The following is a 24,720-nucleotide window of genomic DNA, read 5'->3' as shown; positions in this document are numbered from 1 at the left end:
CATTCTTTTATATACAGAGTATTTATAAACTAATGGCGCGGTTTTAAAAATTAATAATGAATGGATGTATTACTTTATATGGGCAAACAGCCCTTACAGCATAAGCATCGGCAATTGTCTAAGTTTTTGATGAGTTAATCACAGTTCTTCAGTATGTGAAAAACTTGGTCTCACGACACACATCTACGCGGCAATTAAATTCTTCCCATATTTGGTGTAGCATGACTGCCGTGACAATCTGCAGTGTATGCTTTATCCGATTACTAACTTTCTCAAGGGATATGGGCATTGCCGGTAAATAAACTCGATCTTTAACAAATCCCTATAGAAAGAAATCACATGGTGAATTAACGCTGATTTTTGTTGTTTGACTTCTGAATCAAATCACATGGTGTTAAATCCGGCGAACGGGGTGGAAGAAGGCTGTTGTCTGCTGTTGCAGCAGGTGCAATCCAGCGTTGGTGAAGAAACGACTGAGAATTCATTCCTGTGAAAATGGGGCGGAGCACCGTCCAGCTGCAAAATGTTATCATCATAATTTGATGATAACATTTTGCAGTTGGTTCAGCTAGGTTCAACAACCAGGTTTCCAACAAGTCTAGAAATGAGTCACCGATCACAGTTTCGTGTTCGAGCAAACATGGGCCCTGCACTTTCTCGCGGGACACCGTACAGAAAACGAGCACCAAACTCACGCTGCACTGAAACCACAGCTCTGGAAGCCTCAAGCGAAGCACACAGAAAGCTCCATCTTGGAAACTGACTCTGCGGCTGCGCAGTAAGCATGACAAACATCAAGTAGCACATGAGAAACTTAGACAATTTCCAATGCTTACGGTGTAGGTTTCACCACGGGTAAAGTGATATATCGATTTAATATTAATTTTTAAAACCGCACCATTAATTTATAAACACCTTATATATGAATTATCCTCTTCGAAAAGGTATATAGTGCGATTTACGTGAACCCATTTAATGAAAAAGTAAGTTTTTCATACAAAACCACATCTTTGGAAATGTGATACTATTTTTTTTAGTATGTTAATTAGAACTGGAATTACAAAATGTCTATTACCTCACAAACCGGAAATATTTTGGACCTGAAGTGGTAGTTTAAATTAAGAAATCTAGTTTAAAACGTCAATTTTTTTTTTCAAAATTTATTTTAGGTCATTGATTTACAGCAATTTAAGTCTTTAAAAAAAGCGCAGCAACAATTTCTAAATAATATTTTCATATTGTTTATTATTTTAAATCTACATTATCTTGTTGATTTTGCACTTTGTGGTTCGGACACTGATTTCTTCTTATTTGAATTTTTGTATAATAATAAAAAAAGCAAAGGAATGATATCATGAATGATATCTCAGTTTTAATCGTGTATATTTGATTTATTTGCTGTCCGTGTTTTATGTCTTTTCTTTTCCCAAAACTTCCATGATGATTTGAAGGCATTCTGCAGCAGTTATAGCAAAATAAACATTTGTATATCTTCGAGCATTACTAAGCCGTACTAAAAGAAAACTTTTATGATTTTAAGTTGGCTTTATAGAATTTTGTATTTAAATTGGGTGTACAACCTGTATCTCAAGCTGAGCAGGGTTTCAAGAAACTATATAGAGAGTGCAAAATCGTGGCTCTAGACGGCATTCCACAAATATTTCAAAACTTCAAGTTGGAGTAAAACAACAATAAAGAAGTATTATAAAAAGAAAAAATCATGATGAAACTTTTAAGGCTTCACCTGAAAGGTTATCAAAACTTTTTTCGTGACTGGGAATTACTTTAGATATAGCGATGATTCATTTCACGTCTGGTGAGGTTAATAGTTCCAAATCAAGTGAACTTGTTCCAAATCAAGTGAATCACGACTTATGTAAATTGTTTGCGCAATAATGAAATTAATTTTGATACATCAAAGAAGCATCATATTTTTTCATAATTATCTGTTCGGCGAATGATAATAGACAGATATTGGTAATTCAACTTTCTTAAAGAAACTATTTTAGTAATGAGTAATTAGAACACGTTTTTGATTTCAGAAATTTCAATCATGAAGTGCTTTAGTAAATATATTACATTAGCATTAGTTAATAAATTATTTACTAACATAGGTTAAGGTTACTTGATTAGGTTAAAGCGCTTGAAATTTACCTCTTCGGTGACAAGTTTTATTTTCAGGAAACATTTGAATATACGTGCTATATTTATGGTATATATTAAAAACACTGAAAGAAACCTACTCTGCTACGATTTGAACTTGGGTAAAACTATCTTATTTGTCACTTTTGCATTCTGAGAAGATCTTAAAAAGAATTATTTATTGAAGTAAGAAGAGGGACTATTCTGCCAACTTCAAGGTATAGCCTCTTTAACTTAGATTTGAATATTATTCCCCTGTTACTGCCTCTGACATCAGAACAGTAGTGTGGGAGTGATTTATTGCTGCCATTCTCCCCCTTATTAAATGCATTCATATTCCTTGCCATTAACATTATGTAGTTAGGAATACTTGGCATTTGCGTGCCCAGCGGCATGCATCAAACTTTTAAATGAATCACACGCACACTTGCAGCTCATAACTAATTTATTAAGGGTCTGACTGTGCGAATTGCAAGCTGTCTTCTAAATGCGCATGTTTGATATGCAAGATACTACCAGAACCATGGAAACACTATTGTCAGGCATACCCACATATGAATATATACGTTTATCCTGTATATATAATTTGTGTCTCCAGCTTTTATAATTTAGCAGTTCCGTGCAGTGTGAATCTATCAATGTGCTTGTAAACAGCTCGACAAATCTGTGTATAAATGCTATTTGTAGTAACATGTCTGTTAATACACACTTATAATTTTATGTATATCTACTTTCGGAGTTGCACGGAGCACAGGATTTCATGAGAATTGATATTTTTTAATTACAGTATCTTTCACAACTTACGTAAATTGTAATGAAATTAATTTTGTGAATTGTAAATGAAATTAATTTTGGTTCGCAAGTTAACAGTATAACTTATTTAATGTCTTACAAGTTTTAGAGATTATGTGATCATTTTAATAGAAATCTTCTTCTTAAATAGTTTAAAGATTTTTAAACTTATGAAACCATTTTAATAGAAAGTTATTAAGTCAGTATTTTGTAAAAGAAAGGTTTAAAGGTATTTGAAAAACAATTAAATAATTACGGTACTCTTTTATTACAATTCCATTCGATTTTATTTCACGTTTTTAGAAATAATGGAACCTCGTTAATACTGAAAAAATCTCGTTAATTCTATTTTTCTTGCAAGTTTTTGAAAATTAAGAAAAATACATTAGATTTAGTTCTACGAAAAGTAAACTGAGAATGCAACGTTATTTAATTTCCTAATCATTTTTTCGTGATTTCGTTTGTGTTTGCTCCAATCTAATGTCAAAGTACAAAACCATTCATTCTTCAAAATTAGGCAAGGAGAGATTTTCCTCGACTTAAGAGCAACCTATGACGAGAGCAAATTCAGTGTAAATGAGTATCTGTCAGTATGTATGTTGTTTTTGTTGTGACTTATCTTCCTTGTCTGACAATAACATCAGAACAAGAACGCGAAATTCATCGTGGCAAGGAGTGCAAGATTGCACCTGTCGTTGGCAAGAGTCTTGAGCACTATACAGGTGACAGTGCTACTTTGCACATTTCCGCCCCCAATTTTGCTAGAGAACACCCCAGGCGGATGGGTAGAGGGTCTTCCATTTCTCTTCCTCTACCACCAACTTCTCAAGAGGACTTTTGGCTAATCGCATATTCAGAGTGCTCCTAAGCCATACAGAAAGTATATGTTTACAAACATCACCCGGTACGACAATCAGCATCGCTAACCAGTATCCCGGTTGGACGGCCGGGCAATTAGTATTTATAATTGAGTTTAATAGAATACACATTCTGTCAATATCAAATATATCTTAAAGTGTCCCCATGCTAATGTAGAACCCTTGGAAGTGTAAAAGCCTCTATACTTGCATTTGGACAGGACAAACTCCTTCCTAAGGCCCACCACCGGTCAAGTGATAAATCTTTGAATACTGGTAATTCGATAAGATTTCAAATCCTGGCGGTAGGCTGGTCGCATGGGAATTATCGTGGTTCTCCTCGTGTGCAACTAGAATATTAGCTGGTTTCCATAAAAAGTCCTCCGGGAAGGTATCCTTCTCTTCAGGCTCAGATTTGTCTACAGCTTTGCTGTAATATGAATAATCCTTAAGAGAAAGAGATGACGGGGCCCTTAATAGTTGAATACATAAATCAGTATTAAATTATATAAGTCTCATAAGAAAAAATTATCCAAAATAAGGACTCCAGTTAGCTCAAATGGTGAGAACAAAAGTTTACGAAAAAAACATATTGGATTCGATCCAAAGTCAAGGGCCAAATCTTTATAAATTTGATCACGTTTGTTTCTCTAAATAAGTTTAGAAATCCATTTTACTTTTAATTGGGGAGAGAAAAAAAACCCTGCATGTACTCTAGTCATTGAATTACTTCCTCAGATTGTAATACATACCATTTGGCATAACGGGATAAGAAAAAAAAAATCAAAGAGTACATTAGAAAAGCAAATTGAATTCTCTTGTATTTACACCAATGAGCTCCGTTAAAAACTATCTATGCGAAGAGAAGAAATTGTCCAAATCTCTTAGTTTCGAAATTATGTAAAGAGATGGATGAGAGAGCATTTTTCTGTGCTAGAACACTAACAATTATTTTGGGGCTTAAAATTTAACCATCGTGTCAAAATATCATAAACTGTGTATTTTACTAATTTTTATGTAATTAAATCTTGTGTGCAAAAAATAATTTTACTAACTTTTCTTGATTTAAAGGTTTAAAAATGCTGATTTATCTCAGAAAACTGAAAAGTATTTTCCGGTCTTTTCTTGGCAAAAAGGAACATAATTAAATCAACTCGTTATTTATCTTTGTGTCTGTTTTGCCACATTATATGCTTGTTATATTACGAATACTGCCTTGGTGTGTAATATTTTCATTATAATACACAAAGGTGACTAAAATAAAAATCATTGCAATTTATTTTCATTTGCACAGCTGGAAAATTAACTTTTGAACTGTGTAATTTCTTTACAAACTAAATCGCTTCACGATAGACTTTGAGGTTTGTATAAGCAAATATCAACCAATTTCCTTCGGATCCTCACCGAAATAAATCCTAAATAAAAAACTTTTTTTTTATTTGTAACTTGGTTATTTACGTCATTCTGCGTTACTTTGTATTAAGTTTCGTCATGTTACATTGCCCAATGCATATCTACAAAGCGTGGTCATTCAACGGGTTAAGTCTTTTGAAATATTAACACCACATAAAGTTTGCTTGTCTGATGGTTAGGAAACAATATATCTAATTCTTAACAATATGATTCAACATTACGATTATCAGCATAACAAACGAAGGTACTATTAACTAGCGCATGAATTCGTAGTGGATTGAATGCACATTTGATGATATTTACTTTTCGAAGAACACTTTACAATTCTGGAATTTTAAACGCATAAAAACACTCACAGCTCTTTTCAGTATTAAAGAGCACATTCAGTAGTTACCACTTTAAACTACTAAGAACGTTGAACCTAAAAGTAAATTAAAGAAAAGTCTTCAAATGCATAAGCTCGCACAATGATCTTTCAATACTCTGAGGTAAACTCTGAACTAAACTGGTATTCTCTTCGGTCTTATATAATTTTTCCTCGTCTGCAAAGAAATTTCTACTACCTTCGGTTTCTCGAAATTGCTTAAAGGTACAATTACTGTTACATAGGCTGGATACAGTTACATAAGGATCAAACCAGTTACACTTAACAGGGATCGGAGCAAAATACCTCCAAATGGTCACCAAGCTTGGCAACAATGTGAGATTTCTTGCCGAAATTGGCGATAAAAATTAGATGCCAAAACTATCGCCAGCTTGACCTTATCTCGCCAGCTGGGCAGACAGCCATTTCCGCCAGTTTTAAATGGACCTAACCCTGTAGCCTTAGTTTGCCGGAGATGCTTCGCATTATGGGGCTTTTCATGTTACATTACATAGTTGCTACAATTAGAGATGCTGCAATTTACGTATAATTTCATTAAAATTATTTACGTATGTACAAAATTTATAACGGTATATTACATACGTGCATGGCCCGGCGCGCGTCACGCAGCTACCACAGGTCTGGGGTTCGATGATCCCCGGGCTGGGCAAGGTTAACTGAGCAAAGTCGTACTGTCACTTGTATAGTGCTCAAAGCTCTTGCGAACGACAAGCTCAGTCTTGCACTCCTCGCCACGATGAATTTCGTGGGCTTGTTTTGATGTTATTGCCAGACAAATGAGATAACTTATACACACATGCATGCATTACAGAACTTTGTTAGAATTACCTCTCTTCCTATGAACAAAATATGTCTAGACTTATTATTTCATTCTAATATTTTAACTCATTTAACAAAAAATATTAAACATATTTATTGAAGAATAATGTTTGACTAAAATATTTTTATCACCAAATCCTGAAAAATTTCTGAAACTTGTTCAGTCAGATGAAATGCTTTTGTGTGTAGTTATTTGAGTAAAAAGAAATTGTTGAAAACTGTAAGGCTTTTTTGATAAAGCTTTTTAGAGTTCATAAAAATCACACAAAAGCAATAACTAAATTTAAAAACAAAGCTTGGTGAATACAACCAAGACATCTTACAATGTATAAATTCATGGAAATCAATGCATAAGCACACATCATTCCAAGTCTGCTGTCACACATCCATTTTTTTTTTTTCGGGACAAGGAACTGTTTCAAACAATTCTTCTATCTATTTTATCGTTGAAAGGAAGACTCACGACTTTTCATTCCTTTCACAAACAATTGTAAGTTGTTTATTTTCAACAATCAATCAATACTATGATATATATAAAAGTAATAGTTTTATGTTATATGCTTTATAGTAATATGACATATGGTAATAGTTCGTACGAATATTTTAAATTAATATAGTCGCGGATAAACAAAGTCATAATACATGCATTCAGTATATAATGAAAGATCCATTAACTATGCATTCAGATTACTCGAAGTTACCAAACTCTCTCTTTTTGATATTTATTAATATAACATAACCATTTCTATTTAAACAACAAAGGTCTTCCCCGTTTAAAATAGGTTCGCATCTTTCCACACTTTCTGTCTATGCCTTGTTAAAAATGGTCGCCAGCGAACGCCAGAATAAATTCAGAATAATGACTTTGCCGTTAAAGAGGAAGAGAAGCCTTATGATTCAAAGGGAAAATGAAACGAATGCTCGTCATCTGTCACTTTAAGGGAATGATGACGAATTGTTTAGTACAATATCATATACAATGGAGACATGTACGACACATTCAAAAAGAGTGTTTGGGAAAAGAAAAAAGACCTCAGCTTCATTTCACTTCAACCACTTCAGTTCAAAAGAATCGACTTTGGCATCGTTTTTGTAGCTTTGCTTTCTTACTCTTAACAAAAAGGAAGCGATATTCGAACTCTTTTCAATAAAAGAAAAAAGCGATGGGTTATAAAGAAAAGTGAAAAGAATAGGTCTGAGCTCTAAGAATGAACAATAAAAAGATAAATAACTTTTAGAATGGCTCGAAAAGAAAGCTGGAATAATTAGACACAAGAGCTGGAAACATTAAATCTCAACAACGCTTAAAAATATGTTGACTGTTAATCATTAGTAATGATATCATCAATGTTAATATAGTTTTTGGTTCGTTTAATTGTCACTTTTCGATGAATATCTACTCATACTCTATCAAATAATAATGCTAGTAGCAGACTGTCATAAGACAGCAAAAAGAAACTGTTTCGCTTGAGACGAAAACTTCCTTAATGTAGTTTTTCTCCTGAACTAAAAAAGTGTAGTTTCTTTTTTCCCTCATCATGTTTAGTTTCTGTGGCTGTGGGCAATATTGAGGTGTAGTGTGTCCAATATGTAATGAAAGAGCAATGCAAAGGAAAGTTAATTGGACTTATAATGTGTATAGAAATGACGTCTCACTCATGATTATTGTTATAGTGCTTATAGTTCTGTAACATTTCTTTGGTATTAAAGAGATACCATTCGTTATATTTTCCATCATATGCTCGTTATGGGATACAAGAGTTCAGTAAATTCTTCCTATATTATTGATTCATTCCAAAATTCGGCCCACCAGCGGCCGAGCGTTAAAGACGCTGAACACTGGTAGTTCGGTCCGAGGTTCGAATCCCGCGAACGGGCTGGCTGCATGGGCGTTTTCGTGGTTTTCTCCATGTGTAACGTGTATACGAGTCAATTTCCCTTAGAAAGTCCTCCACGAAAGCATCCCTTCCCTTAGGAAGATACCCCTTGAGGCTTTGCCGTAATTAAATAACGTAACTTAACTTCTCTTCAACCAATTAAATAAAAATATATGTATTATCATCAACCAGTATTCAACAGTAAATGGCCCACCAGCAGCCGAGCGGTAGAGGCACTGAACACTCCTAGCTCGGTATAGGGTTCAAATCCCGGCTAACGGGCTGACTGCACGGGCGTTTTCGTGGTTCTCCACACGTGTAACGTGTATACGAGCCAGTTTCCCTTAGAAAGTCCTCCACGAAGGCATCCCTCCCTTAAGCAGATAGCCCTCGTGTGCTTTGCCATAATTAAATAATCCAATCCAATCTAATCCATTCCAAAATTCTTGTTAGCTTCGTCAATCTTATTGTTTTATATCTTATTGGAAATGCTTTGAATTTTCAACATTAATTGCTACTAAATTACTTTTTTTCACCATCGACAAAACAACCGGCCCACTGGCTTAGGTGCTCTTGAGCCTGTCGGATCTCGTCGCTGGAATAAAAATTAAAAAAATCTGAAGACTTGCAAATTTTATATTACGCCTAAAAGGGCATTTTCTTAGCGTTTGGTGTGTCACCTTTATTGAATAAATATCATGTTCTTCGCATTTAAAACACATAAAATTCAATTTAACAGAAATATATATATAAAAAAATATTTAAAAACAGCATATTTTTAGAATTTTCGGTACACAGTCTCGCCTCGCCATACACTGGCTGGGGATAAAAATGTTTTTTTTTTCGTACAGTGTTGCCATTGCTCGCTTTGAAATCGTAGAGTTTGCTAATCAAAAAAAAAAAAAAAAAAAAATTCGTTAAAGTTTTACAAAATTTTAAATAGGTAATAAAACAAATTTGAAATTCAAAATTCGGCTTTCAAGTGCCCATGTTCGGTTGGAAGACTATGTTATTCAAAATTTTATGGCTGTAGGTACCGTTGTTTCTTCACAATGCGAGAAACATTCATGCAGGTTCTTCATTATTTAGTTTCTTTAAATATAACACACGACGATAATATTTGGTGGCAACAGTTTGAAAAGTGAATTGACGCAAAATGCCATTTTGAAATTAATAGCCCTTCTTGGTTAACGTCCTTTGGACTAAAAAACTAGAGCTTAATACTTTGTCCCCTGGTAATTGACTATGAGGAATACAGAAAGAAGGACCCGAATGTGGAGAGGAAGTGTATGGTGAGGACATTTGAGACTATGGTGAGAAAAGGCTGATCTTTAGGGGATGGTGGACTTTAAAAATTAGTTTTTTAAGTTTTTGTGTTTTCAACAAGAAATTTTCTACATATACGTATTATAATATCAGTTAATAAAGTATATGTTCAAAATTTTAATTTATTTTAAATTAAAAATTTTTAAAACAAGTAATTAATTATTTTAATTAAAGATTTAAAATGCTCCTTGCGCGCTAATTTTCAATATTTTTTCCTAATTTTTCTTTTAGTTATAAAGACTTGACAAACGTTTTTGTGTATCCGTTATTGAATATGATGGATCAGAAATTTTTAAAAAGAATTCTTGTGAACGTAAATACAGTTTTTGGGAAAAAGTCACCTTTTGTTAAACATTATCACAAGTTGAAACTTCTTTATAACCTCATATCCAAAAATGCATACACAGATCTACTGTAACATATAACAAGATAGTTTCTTCCAAATATCATTCATTTTTAACCAAAAATGAGACGCATGAAGCATTTTCAAGACATACGAACTGCGAAAAAAATTTTTTTGTGAAAACCGAATTTTAAGTTTTTCTTCAAACTTACCTTTAATACATGGTCATAAGAAACAGCAAATTAACTTTGAATATGTAGACACTAGACATCATTTTATTATCATTTAACTATTTTTAACCTCACAATATTAAATTTGAGAAAAATAAACATATCACAAATTGGTATGCGATTCGAAGTTAGAAGTAGAAACAATTTATGCATTATATTCAATGAAACTTTTAAAATTCAGGCATGTCATATGTTTTACCTTTATTTGTTATGTTTACATTATTTTTTAATGCTTTACAATATTTTTTACTATTTCTGTTTTTTTTCCAAGCAGATAAACTTCTCTTTTTTGCTTTGGTTCAAGCGACGTTGATCACGCTTTTTTGCAACGAGTAGGGAAAACGAGTTGGCTTCTTCCTGTTCTACGCCTATAGCATTTACATAAAGTAAAATTTATTAATAGTTGTCACTGGCATTTCTAGTTTTTTTTTTTTAAGAAATAACCACTTCTTTTGGTCAAATATACAAATAACATCAGTAAATAATTGTTGAAATATAAATTTTCTTTTACATTTTCTCCAAAATTTAGAGGGAAAAGTTCAAGCTGTTTACACATTTTAAATGCTTGTAACTTCTTTTAAGGCCTACCAGCGGCCGAGCGGTAAAGTAGCTGAACACTGGTAGTTCGGTCCGAGGTTCGAATCCCGCGAACGGGCTGTCTGCAGAGCGTTTTCGTGGTTTTCCCCATGTGTAACGTGTATACGAGCCAGTTTCATTTAGAAAGACCTCCACGAAGGCATTCCTTCCCTTAGGCAGATAGCCCTCGAGGCTTTGCCATAATCACCACACACACACACGCACACACTTAACTTCTTTTAAAAATTAGGTCTCACCAGCGGCCGAGCGGTAAAGTCGCTGAAAACTGGTAGTTCGGTCCGAGGTTCGAATCCCGCAAACGGGCTGTCTGCAGGGCGTTTTCGTGGTTTTCCCCATGTGTAACGTGTATACGAGCCAGTTTCCCTTAGAAAGACCTCCACGAAGGCTATCTCTCCCCTTAGAGGCTATCTGTCCCCTTAGATAGCCCTAGTGTGCTTTGCCGTAATCTCAATAAACCAAACCTTTTAAAAATTAGAATATTTGAACTCGGTTTTTTGCATATGATGTAGTTGTCGTATGTGGAATATTACGAGAGTGAAAAAAAAAACAAATTCAATATTTTGGTTGATTTTTGGCTATTTTAAAGTCCACCGTCCAAAGTTGCTGTTACTTGCAAGGAGGTACTGACACTGCCGAGTACAATGTACTCGCATTTGTCATGCATACTATTAGTTATACGATTAAATTAAAAAAAAAAAAAAATGTTGTAGGTGCTACACTACCGCTTTGCATATTTTTAATATGTTGTGTATTTCTGTTAATTCAATGCATATTTTAGATACTTTTCATTTTTATGATATATGTTACGCATACATATATAATAAGGGCATTGTGCAGGTACAGATATAAAGATGAAATCTGTATAAATATTTATACATAACAAATCATGAAGCAAAGCAAATTGCAAATTAAGTTAATAAAAATATATGTGAATATATGTTGCGATTACATTATGCAAACACTAATGGTAAATTATACTGGCAAAATTGCAAACTCATATATTTAAATTATTCACTAATAGTAAGTAAAAATACATTAAATAAATGCTGAGCTCAGAGAATGACATTAATATGTCTAATGCTCTTAAGTTACTGGAAAAAACAATCTGAATGCAAGAGTGTGTTTTTAAGTACTAGCGAAAATTAACTTACCTTAACCCTTACCTTGATCACATAAAGAAAGCAGTCCTCACTTAATGAGTATTCAAAGTGAATTAAACATGTAGTTTTCAGTTTTGCTTTAATTGTATGTCGCTGGTGGATTGAATATCTCACACTGCGCAGATTGTGTTTGGATTATTTGTAAGTAAGGCAAGGCGGTTGTTAATAAGATACAATTTCGTTAAGATGTTTTTGAAACAAAGTGAATTATGTAGACACTTTATAAGACTTGAGGTTAATTATAAAATGAATATCGTAATAAAAGTGAATACAATTGTTGAATAAAATAAAATTACATTAAAAAATGTATCAATTAAGTAATTTATATAATTATATTTAGACATAAATGAATTCAAATTTAATATAAATCATTAACGAAAGCAACTCTGAAACTTAAGCAAAACTAGTGCATCAGAAAAATAATAATAGTAAACTTGTATGTGTATATATAGAAATATGCTTCAACACAAAGTGCTTGATATGAAATCATTAACAAAAGGAACTCTGAAATTTAAGCAAAATTAGGGCATCACAAAAGTAATAAAATAACTTGCATGTGTATATACAGAAATATGCTTTAACACAAAAAGTATCTAACATGAAAGCAAAAAACTAAGCGCTTATTTGAAATCGTCGGATCCGAATCTATGATGTTCATAAATTTTTCCCCTAATGATTTTGGCTGTTGAGAAAAAATACTGTTTCATTTAATAAATATTTCGTATAATACTATTTGTAATAAAATACTATTTCGTATATTAAATATTTCGTATAGTTCTAAAGCGCATTTATTTCTCTTATAATAAATAAACTAGAAAATCGTGGAAATTTTATACTAAAAGGATTTTGTCGTCAAGTTAAATGCAATAAATCTGACAGTAATAGTAAAATTTATTACTTACTTATGCTACAAATTGCTGGGGCATAAAATTGTAGACTATTTTACGCCCACAGCAAGTGGTGAAGATTCATTTTGAGGATTTTAGCTAATAGAAAGCTACTATGTGATTCGCATTGCAATGCTGGGTGTGTGTGTGTGTGTGATTATGGCAAAGCCTCGAGGGCTATCTGCCTAAGGGGAGGGATGCCTTCGTGGAGGACTTTCTAAGGGAAACTGGCTCGTATACACGTTACACATGGGGAAAACCACGAAAACACCCATGCAGCCAGCCCGTTCGCGGGATTCGAACCTCGGACCGAACTACCAGTGTTCAGCGACTTTACCGCTCGGCCGCTGGTGGGCCTGCAATGCTGGGGTTAAACATCAATGAAATGAAATTTATCAAAATATAACGATATTCAGGAAATTGCTGACGATGCTGAAAAATAGGAAAACACAAAATAGGGTTTCGGTTTCAAAGTATCATCGATTTATTCATCTTTATGAATGTAAAATATTTTCATATTTTAGCTTCTAAAACTCCTGCGATTTATTGAACTTAAATTACGTTTTATGGACTTCGTATATAAAAATTAGAAATAAAAGTTTATTTATTTATTTATGTTTACCAGTTTGGATTTATTTACAGCGACCATTCTGATCTACTAAAAAATAGTTTTTTTTTAATTTATTTATTTATTACGTGCATTTATTTATTACCCTTAGGCACTACACGGAAAGGGAGGGATGCCCCGTGGAGGTCTTTTTAAGGGAAACTGGCTAGTATCCACGTTACACATGGGGAAAACCACGAAAACGTCCATGCAGCCAGCCCGTTCGCCGGGACTCGAACCCCGGAACGAACTACCAGTGTTCAGCGGCTTATACCGCTCGGCCCTGGTGGGCTCTAAAAAATAGTTTGCGCTGTACAATTCTCTTTCAGTGTTATCAAAGGAAATTTTTATTAGTTTTGTCGTTCAACTCAAAACGTTTCTTGAACCTATGGAGAAATAATTCAAGAAGTCAGGACTACCATTAACATGAAAATTTTATCCATACAAAAAGCAATATCATCTTATCTTCTAAATATAAAGACGTAATTCGTCTAAAGAGCACTGAAATTTATATTGGAAAATAATAAGCATTTATCATGCAATATAAATTCTTTTAAATACATTTCTGGGTAGAAAGCTATACTGATTGAATATGTATTCAGTTTCTTTTTCTAAAAACTTTTAAATGAGCTGTTGACAAAACTGACTAAGATTATATATTGAACTCCGCAATAACAAGATCTACCTTATGAAAGGTGGATGTTAATTTTTTAGCATTCAGAAGTAAAGAATGATTTTTATAACATGAATCTGTTATGTGTACTGAAAGTTTATATCATAATTTTACTAGCTCATTTGTCGCTTGAGTTATTAGATTCGTCTTTTATTTTTATTTAATTGGTTGAAGAGAGGTTAGGTTAGGTTATTTAATTACGGCAAAGCCTCGAGGGCTATCTGCCTAAGGCAAGGGATGCTTTCGTGGAGGACTTTCTAAGGGAAATTGACTCGTATACACGTTACACATGGGGAAAACCACGAAAACACCCATGCAGCCAGCCCGTTCGCGGGATTCGAACCTCGGACCAAACTACCAGTGTTCAGCGACTTTACCGCTCGGCCGCTGGTGGGGACTTGGTTGAAGAGAAGCTTATAGAAACTTCGAAGTTTCAACCAGTCTAATGCCAACCACTGGTTTAGTGTCTTCTGCTAAAAAACCTTTGCATTTAAGATTACTTTCATTTAAAGCTCATATTCATAGCCAAAGGTGTTGTAGCTAAAAAGATCACTGCTATTCCAAAACAACAAGAAATTTAAGGCATCTAATTGGAATACAGGACATTTTTATGTATTATAAATAATGCTCATTAAAATATAAGAAAATTACCTGATTGACGTACGTATATACGGGCGAACCTTTTAAGAAGTTTTACTGAAATTTGCAATGCTTGGGAGTATTTAACCTTTACTATGTTCGCCAATTTTTTTCAAAAAAAAAAAAAAAAAAAAAAAAAATTAAAAGGAAAAAAAAGGAATTCCAGAATTTTTGTGTTTGTCATCATTTGTTCGTAGACCCTTTAGTATAAAAATGACAGTTTGTTAAAGTCACATTTCTCTTTATCCGTTTCGTTTATTCTTTCCGAATTGTAATTTTGCATGGACTACTGATTTTTACATAGAGCAAATATCTAAGAGTCGTTAGAAACGTCAGTCAGAGCTGTCATACGTAAGATTGTGCAAGTTTGTAACAAATGTCAGCTATTTCTCCGAATGAATAAATGCGTAAGAGGGGGATAGTTTTAGACCATTTAATTTTTTTAGTTTTTAAGCCCATACTTCTGAAAATTCATTTCCAGTAATTTTACTTGTTATTGTGTTACATTTATGCTATTTCATATTTTGTAAAGCATTTATGAGTTTTTGATTAAAAAACTTAGTGATTTCAAAATGGACAATGGCAACACTGTACGGAGAGGTGTAAAAAAAAAAATTGTCTCTAGCGCGCGAGACCTTGTATCTGAAATTCTAAAGATATGCTCTTTTAAATATTTTGTGATATTGCTGTTGGATTGAATTTATGGTTTAAATGCGAAGAACATGATATTTAATAAATAAAGATAACCCACAAAATGTTTAAAAAACACGCCTTTGGGCGTAATGTAAAATCTGAAAGCTTTCTGATTTTTTAAAATTATTTTTCATCTTAATATCTATTTTGTATCTCTTACTGCTGAAAATCGTTTCCAGAAGTAATTTTATAGCAATATGCATAATAACAAGCTTAAAGGTCTCTGACATGCAAAGGAGGCTGTTCGTGTGTTTTGTAATGCGTTAAGCCGTCCATGCTTTTAAAAGGTAATTCTAATGTATGAATAGCGTTTTTCTTTATCTACTCAGTTGATTGATACGGTGTCTTACAATGTTTAAACTTTAAAAGGTCGCAATGTATCCCTTATCCTATAGAAATCATAGTAGATACTACAGTTTTCATCCATTTTTATTTGCGTGTTGCACAGCAGTAAATTCAATCGGCATCGCAAAACGAGTTTCGAAACATAAGACTGAATTTAATGAATTACATGTTGCACCATCGTTCTTTGTATGGAAGGACGTTGCAGAGGTTAGCAAACTCTTAACGTTTATCGAAATGATGTATTACACTATTTTATTTCATGTGTTTGGCATTAATTTTAACTGATTGTGATCTATCCTGTTTAAAAATGCGCTTCATTTATAAATAGTGAAATAGCATTAAAAAATACCTGTAATTAAATATCCTGCGGTTATGACACAAGTTTTGTTTCCGAAAACAGTAAATGTATGATTGCAACATATAAGGGGTTATTTATTGTTTATAAAAAATCCTGAAGAAACACGCAAGCGCAATTTATTTTTGTAGAGAATTGTTTTAATGGGCACTAGTTCGTGATTGCGTTACATACGTAAAGGCAACCTAAAAGATACCTACTTCGTTTAATTAGTAACTTGTGCCAATGAAAAAGATTTTGTACTACAATAGAGTTGGATACTTTATGTGTAAGTTGCTAAACAATAGAAGATAATTAAATTATTCAAATTCAGAAGTGATTGAACTAAAGTAGGTTTGATTTGTTTTATCTGATTATGGCAAATCACTCACGGGCTATCTGCCTAGGGGAAGAGATGCCTTCGTGGATGACTTTCTAAGTAGAACTGGCTAGTATACACGTTACACGGGGGGAAAACCACGAAAACGCTCACGCAGCCAGCTCGTTCTGCTAGAATGGAACCCAGTTCGAAATTAGCAGTGCTCAACAATTTTACCGCTCGGTCGCCGCTGGGTTCTAAATATAGGACGGTAAGAATTCATAATTGATGAGTTTTTTTGTAATTAGAATTATTGCAAAGTACGGAATTAAGCATTTTTAGCACATTAAATTGAAGAATAAAATAAAACAATTAATTGATTCAACTAAAGGTCAAGAAAGTTTGTGAAAGCTTCCAAATTATAAACGTATCACCTAGTGTAAAATTAAAGATCTTGCTCATGATTGATTCTTCTGTTTGGTGATTGTGATTAAGCTAATAAAATTCGTTGGAGTTAAAAATAAAAATTTAGATTAATTTATAAATTGTAGTTGATGAAAAATTGAACTCCCTTTGATCCAAACCAAATTTCCTTGACTGTAAACAGTAGTTTTCAAATGAAAGAGAAACCATGCTTAAAATTTCGGACTAGCGTTTTTTTTTCAACTTATGAGGGAAATCAAATAGTATTTTATATGCTGAGAATTAACAATCAGCCAGAGATTTGAAAAACAAAATTAGCGGATTTTCTTAGTTCTAAAATAGATGAGCAATTTTATGCAGAGAAATTGCACTTGCATATATCAAATTTTTTTTAAAAAATGAATAGTCCATTTATCAAGATTTTTTTTTTTGGATAAAAAATTATAATTTACTTTTCCTGTATAGTTTCCGAGAGGACAAATATCTGGAGATGAAAACTAATGCTAAGTCATTTAATTGATTCCTTAATTGCACAGTGAATCATCAAAAACGTTTCCTTTCTTACCGATGGAAGTCGTAGTGTATATTCCTTTCAGTAAGATTTGAGATAACAACTCACAACGCAAGGTGTTGCTTGACTTTGCTCTTACCGCCAGCTCGGCACTCAGCTCCTGCTACTCTCACGAAAGTATATAATTATACGGCTTCATCTGCATCATTAATGAACACTACCAACCTTACGAACTTATGCCATCTCGTCGTTCGATTTGCCAAATTGCTTATTAGGACTTTTTTTGCTTATCTCTATTAATTCCTTCTTATGCTAGGTAACATTCTAAAAGTGCCAAAAAGTGTTCTACTGGGATAGGGCCATGCCCAGGCGCCCAAGGAAACTGTACGTTCATTCATCGAGGAAGGTGTTGCTAATGCGAGAGCCGGTGGGTATTAGCCCGGGGCCTCCAGAAGCATAGGAAGTTTATGCTAATCCGTTTTTATTTCGTTTACATTTCATTAACGTGAGGGGTTGTCAAAGGGTCACCAGCACACTAATTTGCCCGGTGATACACAAAGACTGCCCTGGCTAATTTATTCTGGCTTTCTTCAGTCCCATACTTGCTCTAAAAGTACTTTTGCCTCGGTAAAGAATCGCATCAATGGTACACAGTATGAAACTGTTTAAAGTCTCAGTGCTGTAATTTGAAAGATTAAATTGCTGATTGTTAAAAATGAATCTAGTATCACAATTTATGTTTTAAATTTAAATGATTGTTTAAAAATAAAAGCATTGTTTGCCACAACGCGTGCCACAATTAGGGGTCAAAGAGCCGCAGTTAGGCTGTATCTGCTGTGATAATTATTGCATTAGTTATTTTTATTAGTTGCTGTTTTACTTTATAGTTCACTGATTATTATTGTTTTCCTTTCCGCAGGGTCCTCCGCCAGCCGCCGGTCAGCCTTTCAAGTTTACAGTCGCAGAAACATGTGACAGAATTAAAGAGGAGTTCTCTTTCCTGCAGGCTCAGTATCATAGGTGAATATTTTACATGTGATTTTTCTGTTGTTACGCTTATTTAATTCATTCAGATAAAAATTATTAACAAATTTAAAATCAAATTATTACTAAATTTGCGTGATGACCTGTGCGTTTTGGCATATGGAGAGAAAATGATATGTATCTCAAGCTCTAATATACTCGGATCTTTCTTTCGTTTTATCTATATGTAATGCTTGAAAGTGACAAACAGAAAGCTTGGATGTACTTTTCTTACCATTTAACTATGAAAGTTGTCAGAAGTTTTGTTACGCAAAACAAAATTATGAAATATATTGATAACTTAATCAAATTAATATTATAACTGTATGAAGTTTGTCAGATAAACTGATTTCACTACCGAGTTACATAATATCGTGCATATGTGCAGACAAGTTTATTTGGATTGTGGCTAAGTGGACTAGAGGTGCCTTCATGGGAAACTTTCTAAAGGAAACCGGATCATATTCATGGGTGCATATTTGCGGTTTGGTAAAGTATGCAGCTGCTGCCCAGCCCGTTTAGTGATTAGTGATGTTAAAAGCAGTACCAAAAGGTCCGCTTTTGAATCCTGGAACAACGCATAAATGGAAGGTAAGCATATAGTGCCTGTGTGCCAAGGGGATATTCACAATACGCATGTGCCTCTCGAGAGGCTGTGGTAGGCGAAGAGGAGTGGCAGGTCTATCAGACTGCCTTCGGGATGTTTTTCTTTCTAATTCCAATTAGAGCCGAAGCATATTGAGGTATTATTAAATATTGAGGTAAGTACTGAGGTATTATCGTATCTAGGCAGCAATTTGCCAATGTACAGTAGTACCTCAAACACATGTGGTACTTAGTAAGTACAGAAGTGCTAGCTTAGCTTCTACCTGTACCTATAATATGCAGCTATTTTTTTTTTTCGAAGTACTAATGATTCTTAAATTCAGTTTGCAGTGGCAAAAATATCAAAACAAAAGATAAAGTAGGATATTTGCATTTATATTGCAAAGAACTTGAAACTAAATTTTCGATAAGAATATTCTTCAGTGTAGAGAATTACATGCAATGATTCCAAAACTTGAGAATACGCAAAAATTTTCCTTCTTAAATACAGTTGCAAAAGCGGATAATTCCCAAAAAGGGCAATATATTTAAAAAATGTTACTGGCAAACATACGATTCTATGTTTAAAAAATATATGTATTGCTCAAAATAAATTAAACATTTTAAATAAATATTTATAGTTTTGCAATTAAACAAATTGAAATATAATAATCCTTTCTATTTATTTTAAACCTTATAAAAGAAATTTTATTACATAATTACAAGAGGTTTAGATCATCTAGTAAATGTTGGCAACTATTCCCCAATGTTGCGCAAGTAATTTTGCAAAGTCACTTTCAGCTTATCGAACTAAATTGGCCATATTTTTGTATACAAAGCCATTGAAATAGCTTGATCTTGTATCAATATGTTTCTGGTAAATTAAATAACTATTCTAGTACTTCTAATTATTGAATATTTTATTATGAGCAAATACAAACAGTATATTTTACAAAATATAAGATATGAATACATTATTCTGAAATTTTAAGCCCATGTTATCTGAAAAAAGTACAGTTATAATATAAAATGCGTAATCAAAATTTTATCTTAAGTTAACATTTATTATTATTGATCTAAAGCATCGATAAATTAATATGGAATTCTTGAAACTGTTTGTTCATTGTACAATATCAGATGAATATTTGGTACTTTTATGTTTTATGTATACTTGTAAATGAAAGGCGTTAGACAACTTTTGTGTTGAATTAAAGTATCTTTCTTCTGCGAGATGATTTGTTCTCATATGTAAATTTACTTGCATGAGAACAAAGTAAAGTAAATGCAACTAACTTCTACCAGGTCAAAATTTCTAGCAAAAATATTCAGCTAAGGATGGCAGCTCACATTTCTAAGTAGTCTCCTTCAAGAGGTGTCTAAAATTCTAGCAATATAAAAATTTAATTTTTTGTAGGAACATGATCACTATGTTTCAATTCGCTTATAGTGTATTATGCGACATCGTTCATTGTGTCATATCTGATTCTCAAGATGTGTAATAACATACAAAACAAATGTTCTCAGTAAGAAATAAAGGAAAAATAAACCCGGTCTTATAAAAAAGCATATTGTTATTATTATAATACCGTTTAATCAATACTAAAATATAAATGCATTGAAGGAAATATATACTATACATAAATTAAGCATTGCACATGAAGCTGTACATAAATGTATTGCTGCTATACACATCAGCAGCAGTTTTTCAACGTGCTCTAACGTCTTTTTTCTTTGTTTGGTAATCCATTTCACCTCTTTTGCAACGTCAGCCGGTTAAATAGTGTTTTTGATTTTTACAATCGTAGATACCGTCGTACTCGGCATACGGTTAACAATATCCCCCAATCCCGGATATTCAGGATTTCTTCATACTTTTCAACAACCATTTTTTCTCCTTGCTTGACTTTTCTCATTAACTTTCCTAAAACGTATTGCTCATGAATTTACAGAATATTTACGATAAACAACCCCACAAAATCACTCGAAAATTCAGAGTTTTAGCACCTGTTGTTTACTGAATAGTTAGAATGGGCGTACTGACGCTCATAGGCAGTCGTAGTATTGTTTCGAAAGAGCTAAACAAGTGTAGGGCGCGCAGTCGTGGCTCTTCGAACCCGAGTCGTGTTCCATTACCAGACGAAAGTTTTCGTATCCAAACAGGACGTATAGCCACGTTGGACATATTTCAGAGTGATACTGAGGTATCACTGTATTTGTATTCTTGCGTGACGTGTTTTAAATAAATTTTGATGTTTATTTTACATTTTTATGCATTTAACATTTTCAGCATAATGCATCATTTTATGTATTTATCATTTATTATCGGACTTTTAATGAAGCTAAAGTTTGTGGTTTGCTTCTAAGGTTTATTTTAATTAACTGGTTATTTATCATGTTAAATCCTTCCTGCACTTCCATCTTTCTCGTTCTTCACCAACAGAAGTGAAAACCGAGCATGTTTAAATAATCTAGGTTGGACTATTGACAATTACGACCATAGTATTGTAACTCTCAATATTTTCAATTTTTGCTGAATAGCTGTACTACCGTTTAGTGACTTCTAACACGCGTATAATTACAGTTCAGCACTCGCTCTTGTTTTTGAGCCGGATTATTAGATTTATATTTGACTCTTGGTTTGGAAAAATTTAAAATTATTGCTGTATTTTTAACCCGCAAAAGATGAAGTTTCACTTCTGTTAACATTTTAATTTGTAACTTCCATCTGAAAGTATGAATAGAGAATTTAATTGTTTTATAGTTGCTATATCAAATTTGTGCTCTTGAATTCTGAGTTAAAAGGGGATGATGATTCATCTTCAGTTAAAGAAGATTAAACAGGTGTCGTTTAAGTGAACTTAAACTCGACCTTACATGCTTTGGGCCGTTACATTGTTGGAATATGAAACAGAAAAGTTTTGCTACATCAATAAGTGAATTAATAGCCACTTAATTTTTGTCTGTATCCCACAATATAGTGAAAAGCATCTTGCTTTTTTTTGGAAGACACTGGGGACGATTTACGCATAAATACATTTACTTACAGTTGCAGGTATTTTACAGCAAACATCAACGCACATAACGTTTTTGTCGAACTTCATTTCATTTATAGCATTTCTGCTTCATAAGTGCATTTGCTTTTTTTTTAGCTGAAATATAATAAAACCATCAGTTTACTCATATATGCGACTATGTCTTTATAACATAAAGGCATGCAGGTTTATCTGTATTACAGTATTAAGGCAAATATGCTGGTAAACATGATATTGTTATCGAGTATTCCGGGCATCGTCGGTTCATTTGATAGGTTGGAGAATAGAGAATTTTTGTTATTCAAAAATAGTCAATATACGAATCCAGTTTTATTTGCAGTTTAGCTTGGAAATGCGTTTTGATTATTTAAAAATGTAAATAATGCATTAATATCACTTACAAACGAGTCAAAAGCTTGTAATATACTTACATATACACATATGCAGTAAAAAGAAAGAGAAAAACTTGTCTAAATCTACTAAACAGGACACAAGACGGAACCAGATTGTTGAGAAGTTGAGAAGATACCAGGTCTGTTAGGTATGCAGTGATGTCGAACTGTCCATTCACATCAGGATTATTTTCTAAGAATGAAGTAATTGAAAATATATTAGCTTCAAAATTATCAGCTTTATCAATTTTAATAAACCTATCCATTGGAATTACAGGCTGCAGATAAACTACTTTTGACGAGGGAATTCATAGATTACATATGGGTAAGGAACAAATTATGGGTCAAATATATCGGTTCGAACTATAAATGAAGAGTTAAAGAATGTGAAGTTAAGACGAATAGCAGCCACATTACGTTTAATCTAACGGATATTATGTAAATGATATTTTCCCCAAATGCATTTAAGATCTTGCAGGAATTTTGTATGGAAAAATAACAGTTTCCAGTTTATTTTACTTGGATTTTTAAAATGGCGTTTTAAATACTGACGTGTTGCTTTTTCTGTTAGCATCTGGAAGATTAGCGAAAAACTAGTCAATGCGCATTCTAAACTGCTTGAACTATTTCTTTTCTCCAAACTTTTTATTCGTTTTATTCAGCGCAAAGTATTCAGCAATTCTTTATATTTTTATCTGTGCTGCTTTTTTTAGTATCTGATATTTCGGTTAATACCCTCTTTGTGGGAGTTGATAGCCCAGCGCGTTTCGGGTTGAGGTACCCATCAAGTTATTTCCAGCGAAATTTCTCGTGCAATCCCACGATTTTTACGCTGCAACTAATGGCTCAATCACGAACAAGCTAGTTTAGAAATCGCGCTCTAGAATCTAGCCATGCTTGAATACGAAAGGGCGCCAATTGTTGTTCTTCGCTAATGTTCTGTTTCCGATGTATTACTCAAGGTCGTGCAACTACGAGGTGTTGTTAAGTTCCTTCGCATCAAATAAATAATCGTTTCGGACCATATATTTTACCTGACAGGTGAGAATTCATGAATAAAAATGCTTTTTTTCAGACGTGCCCTTGGCGTCTGAAGCATGGATCTTGAAAAATGTTTCCTCACGCGTTAGTTGAATTACTTTGGAGATGCTAGTGCGGAACAAAATTGCGACGCCTTGTCTTAACTTCAAATAATTTTTGTCTTAAAATGAAAACGAAATGTTGAAGTTTAATAACAGACTTGCTGTGTAAGTTTTCTTTAGCTATAATACTGTAGGATGAAAAGCTGTGAGTTGGAATTTACTTGTAGTTTTTAAGAAATTAATAGTCCTAGCTAGTAAAAGATCACGTGATGAGATAATACGCTGCCATTATTTAAGTGGACATTGTTGGTAATTATGTAATAAGGTGATCAGTTGAACCATACGCGTATTTGTAGGCTGTAACAAAAAAAGGTCAATTGATTGTTTCTGATTTATGGACTCTTTCAATGAATCATCCCCACTAACATTAACATTTACAGTTAACTGCATGTTATATTTTTATTCAAAAATTAACCCTGAGTTTCATACTAGTAATAACAAGAATAATTTAGTTATGCGACAGTAGCTTTTTCACTGCATTTGTAAAAAATTAATCGAATTTTGATGTTAGAGATATGGTAGCGTAAAATACATGATTAAAATATAAGTCAGTGGACTGCTTCAGAAATTTATAAGGCGTAATGTTACGTTGTGATTATGCAATGCTACGTAATTCAGCAAGTATTACTACTGCGCGAGGCACAAAAATCTTTAATGTATTTTCCACGCGACCTCGCAGTTAGTCGATACTCAAACTGCTGCCATTCTGCAAGGCATAAGATTTTTAAGCTACTTTCTAAGTTCAATAGTCTACAGCTACTTAATAAACTGATTGATCAAAAAGCAGTAAGCCTTCTCAATAATTTAAATATTTATTTTTATAATAATACATTTAATTAGCGTAAGTTAAAATACTTTAAACTTATGACATGTATATTTGTTAATTGCTATGAGCATTTGCATCCATATCATAGTTTTTAAAAGATGCTTTTAACTCCATATGTTACGTACTTTGGTGCAAACTAATTTGGTTCTTCCACCTTTAGTATCATACAACGTTTTCCTTTTATTATTTGCCTGTGAATTATTTCATCAGCTTACGTAAAGAATTACGAGAAAACTCCTTTTTGAGCAAGCATCTCCAAGTTATCTTTTGAGACTCAGCTATTCGATACTCTAAAACAATTCAATACCAACTGAAATGAGATATTTTTAAAGGATCTTTTTTATATTT

At 33.2% G+C, this 24,720-nt stretch overlaps 1 protein-coding gene across 2 annotated transcripts in view; it reads left to right on the top strand.

Annotated features, from left to right (window-relative positions):
* The window catches only part of LOC118202282 (transducin-like enhancer protein 4), a 645,188-nt gene that overhangs the window by 71,393 nt on the left and 549,075 nt on the right, over positions 1–24,720 (top strand). For both annotated transcript variants that reach the window (XM_085810638.1, XM_085810637.1), the window contains exon 3: positions 18,292–18,392. In XM_085810638.1, the coding sequence (XP_085666764.1) occupies positions 18,292–18,392 (101 nt within the window). The remainder of the gene's footprint in view (positions 1–18,291; positions 18,393–24,720) is intronic.

The sequence above is a fragment of the Stegodyphus dumicola genome, chromosome 2 (genome assembly GCF_044657685.1).
Source record: "Stegodyphus dumicola isolate Sdum_Otavi_A_Nest chromosome 2, ASM4465768v1".
Taxonomy (NCBI): domain Eukaryota; kingdom Metazoa; phylum Arthropoda; class Arachnida; order Araneae; family Eresidae; genus Stegodyphus; species Stegodyphus dumicola.
This window is presented reverse-complemented; position numbering and strand designations above follow the sequence as displayed.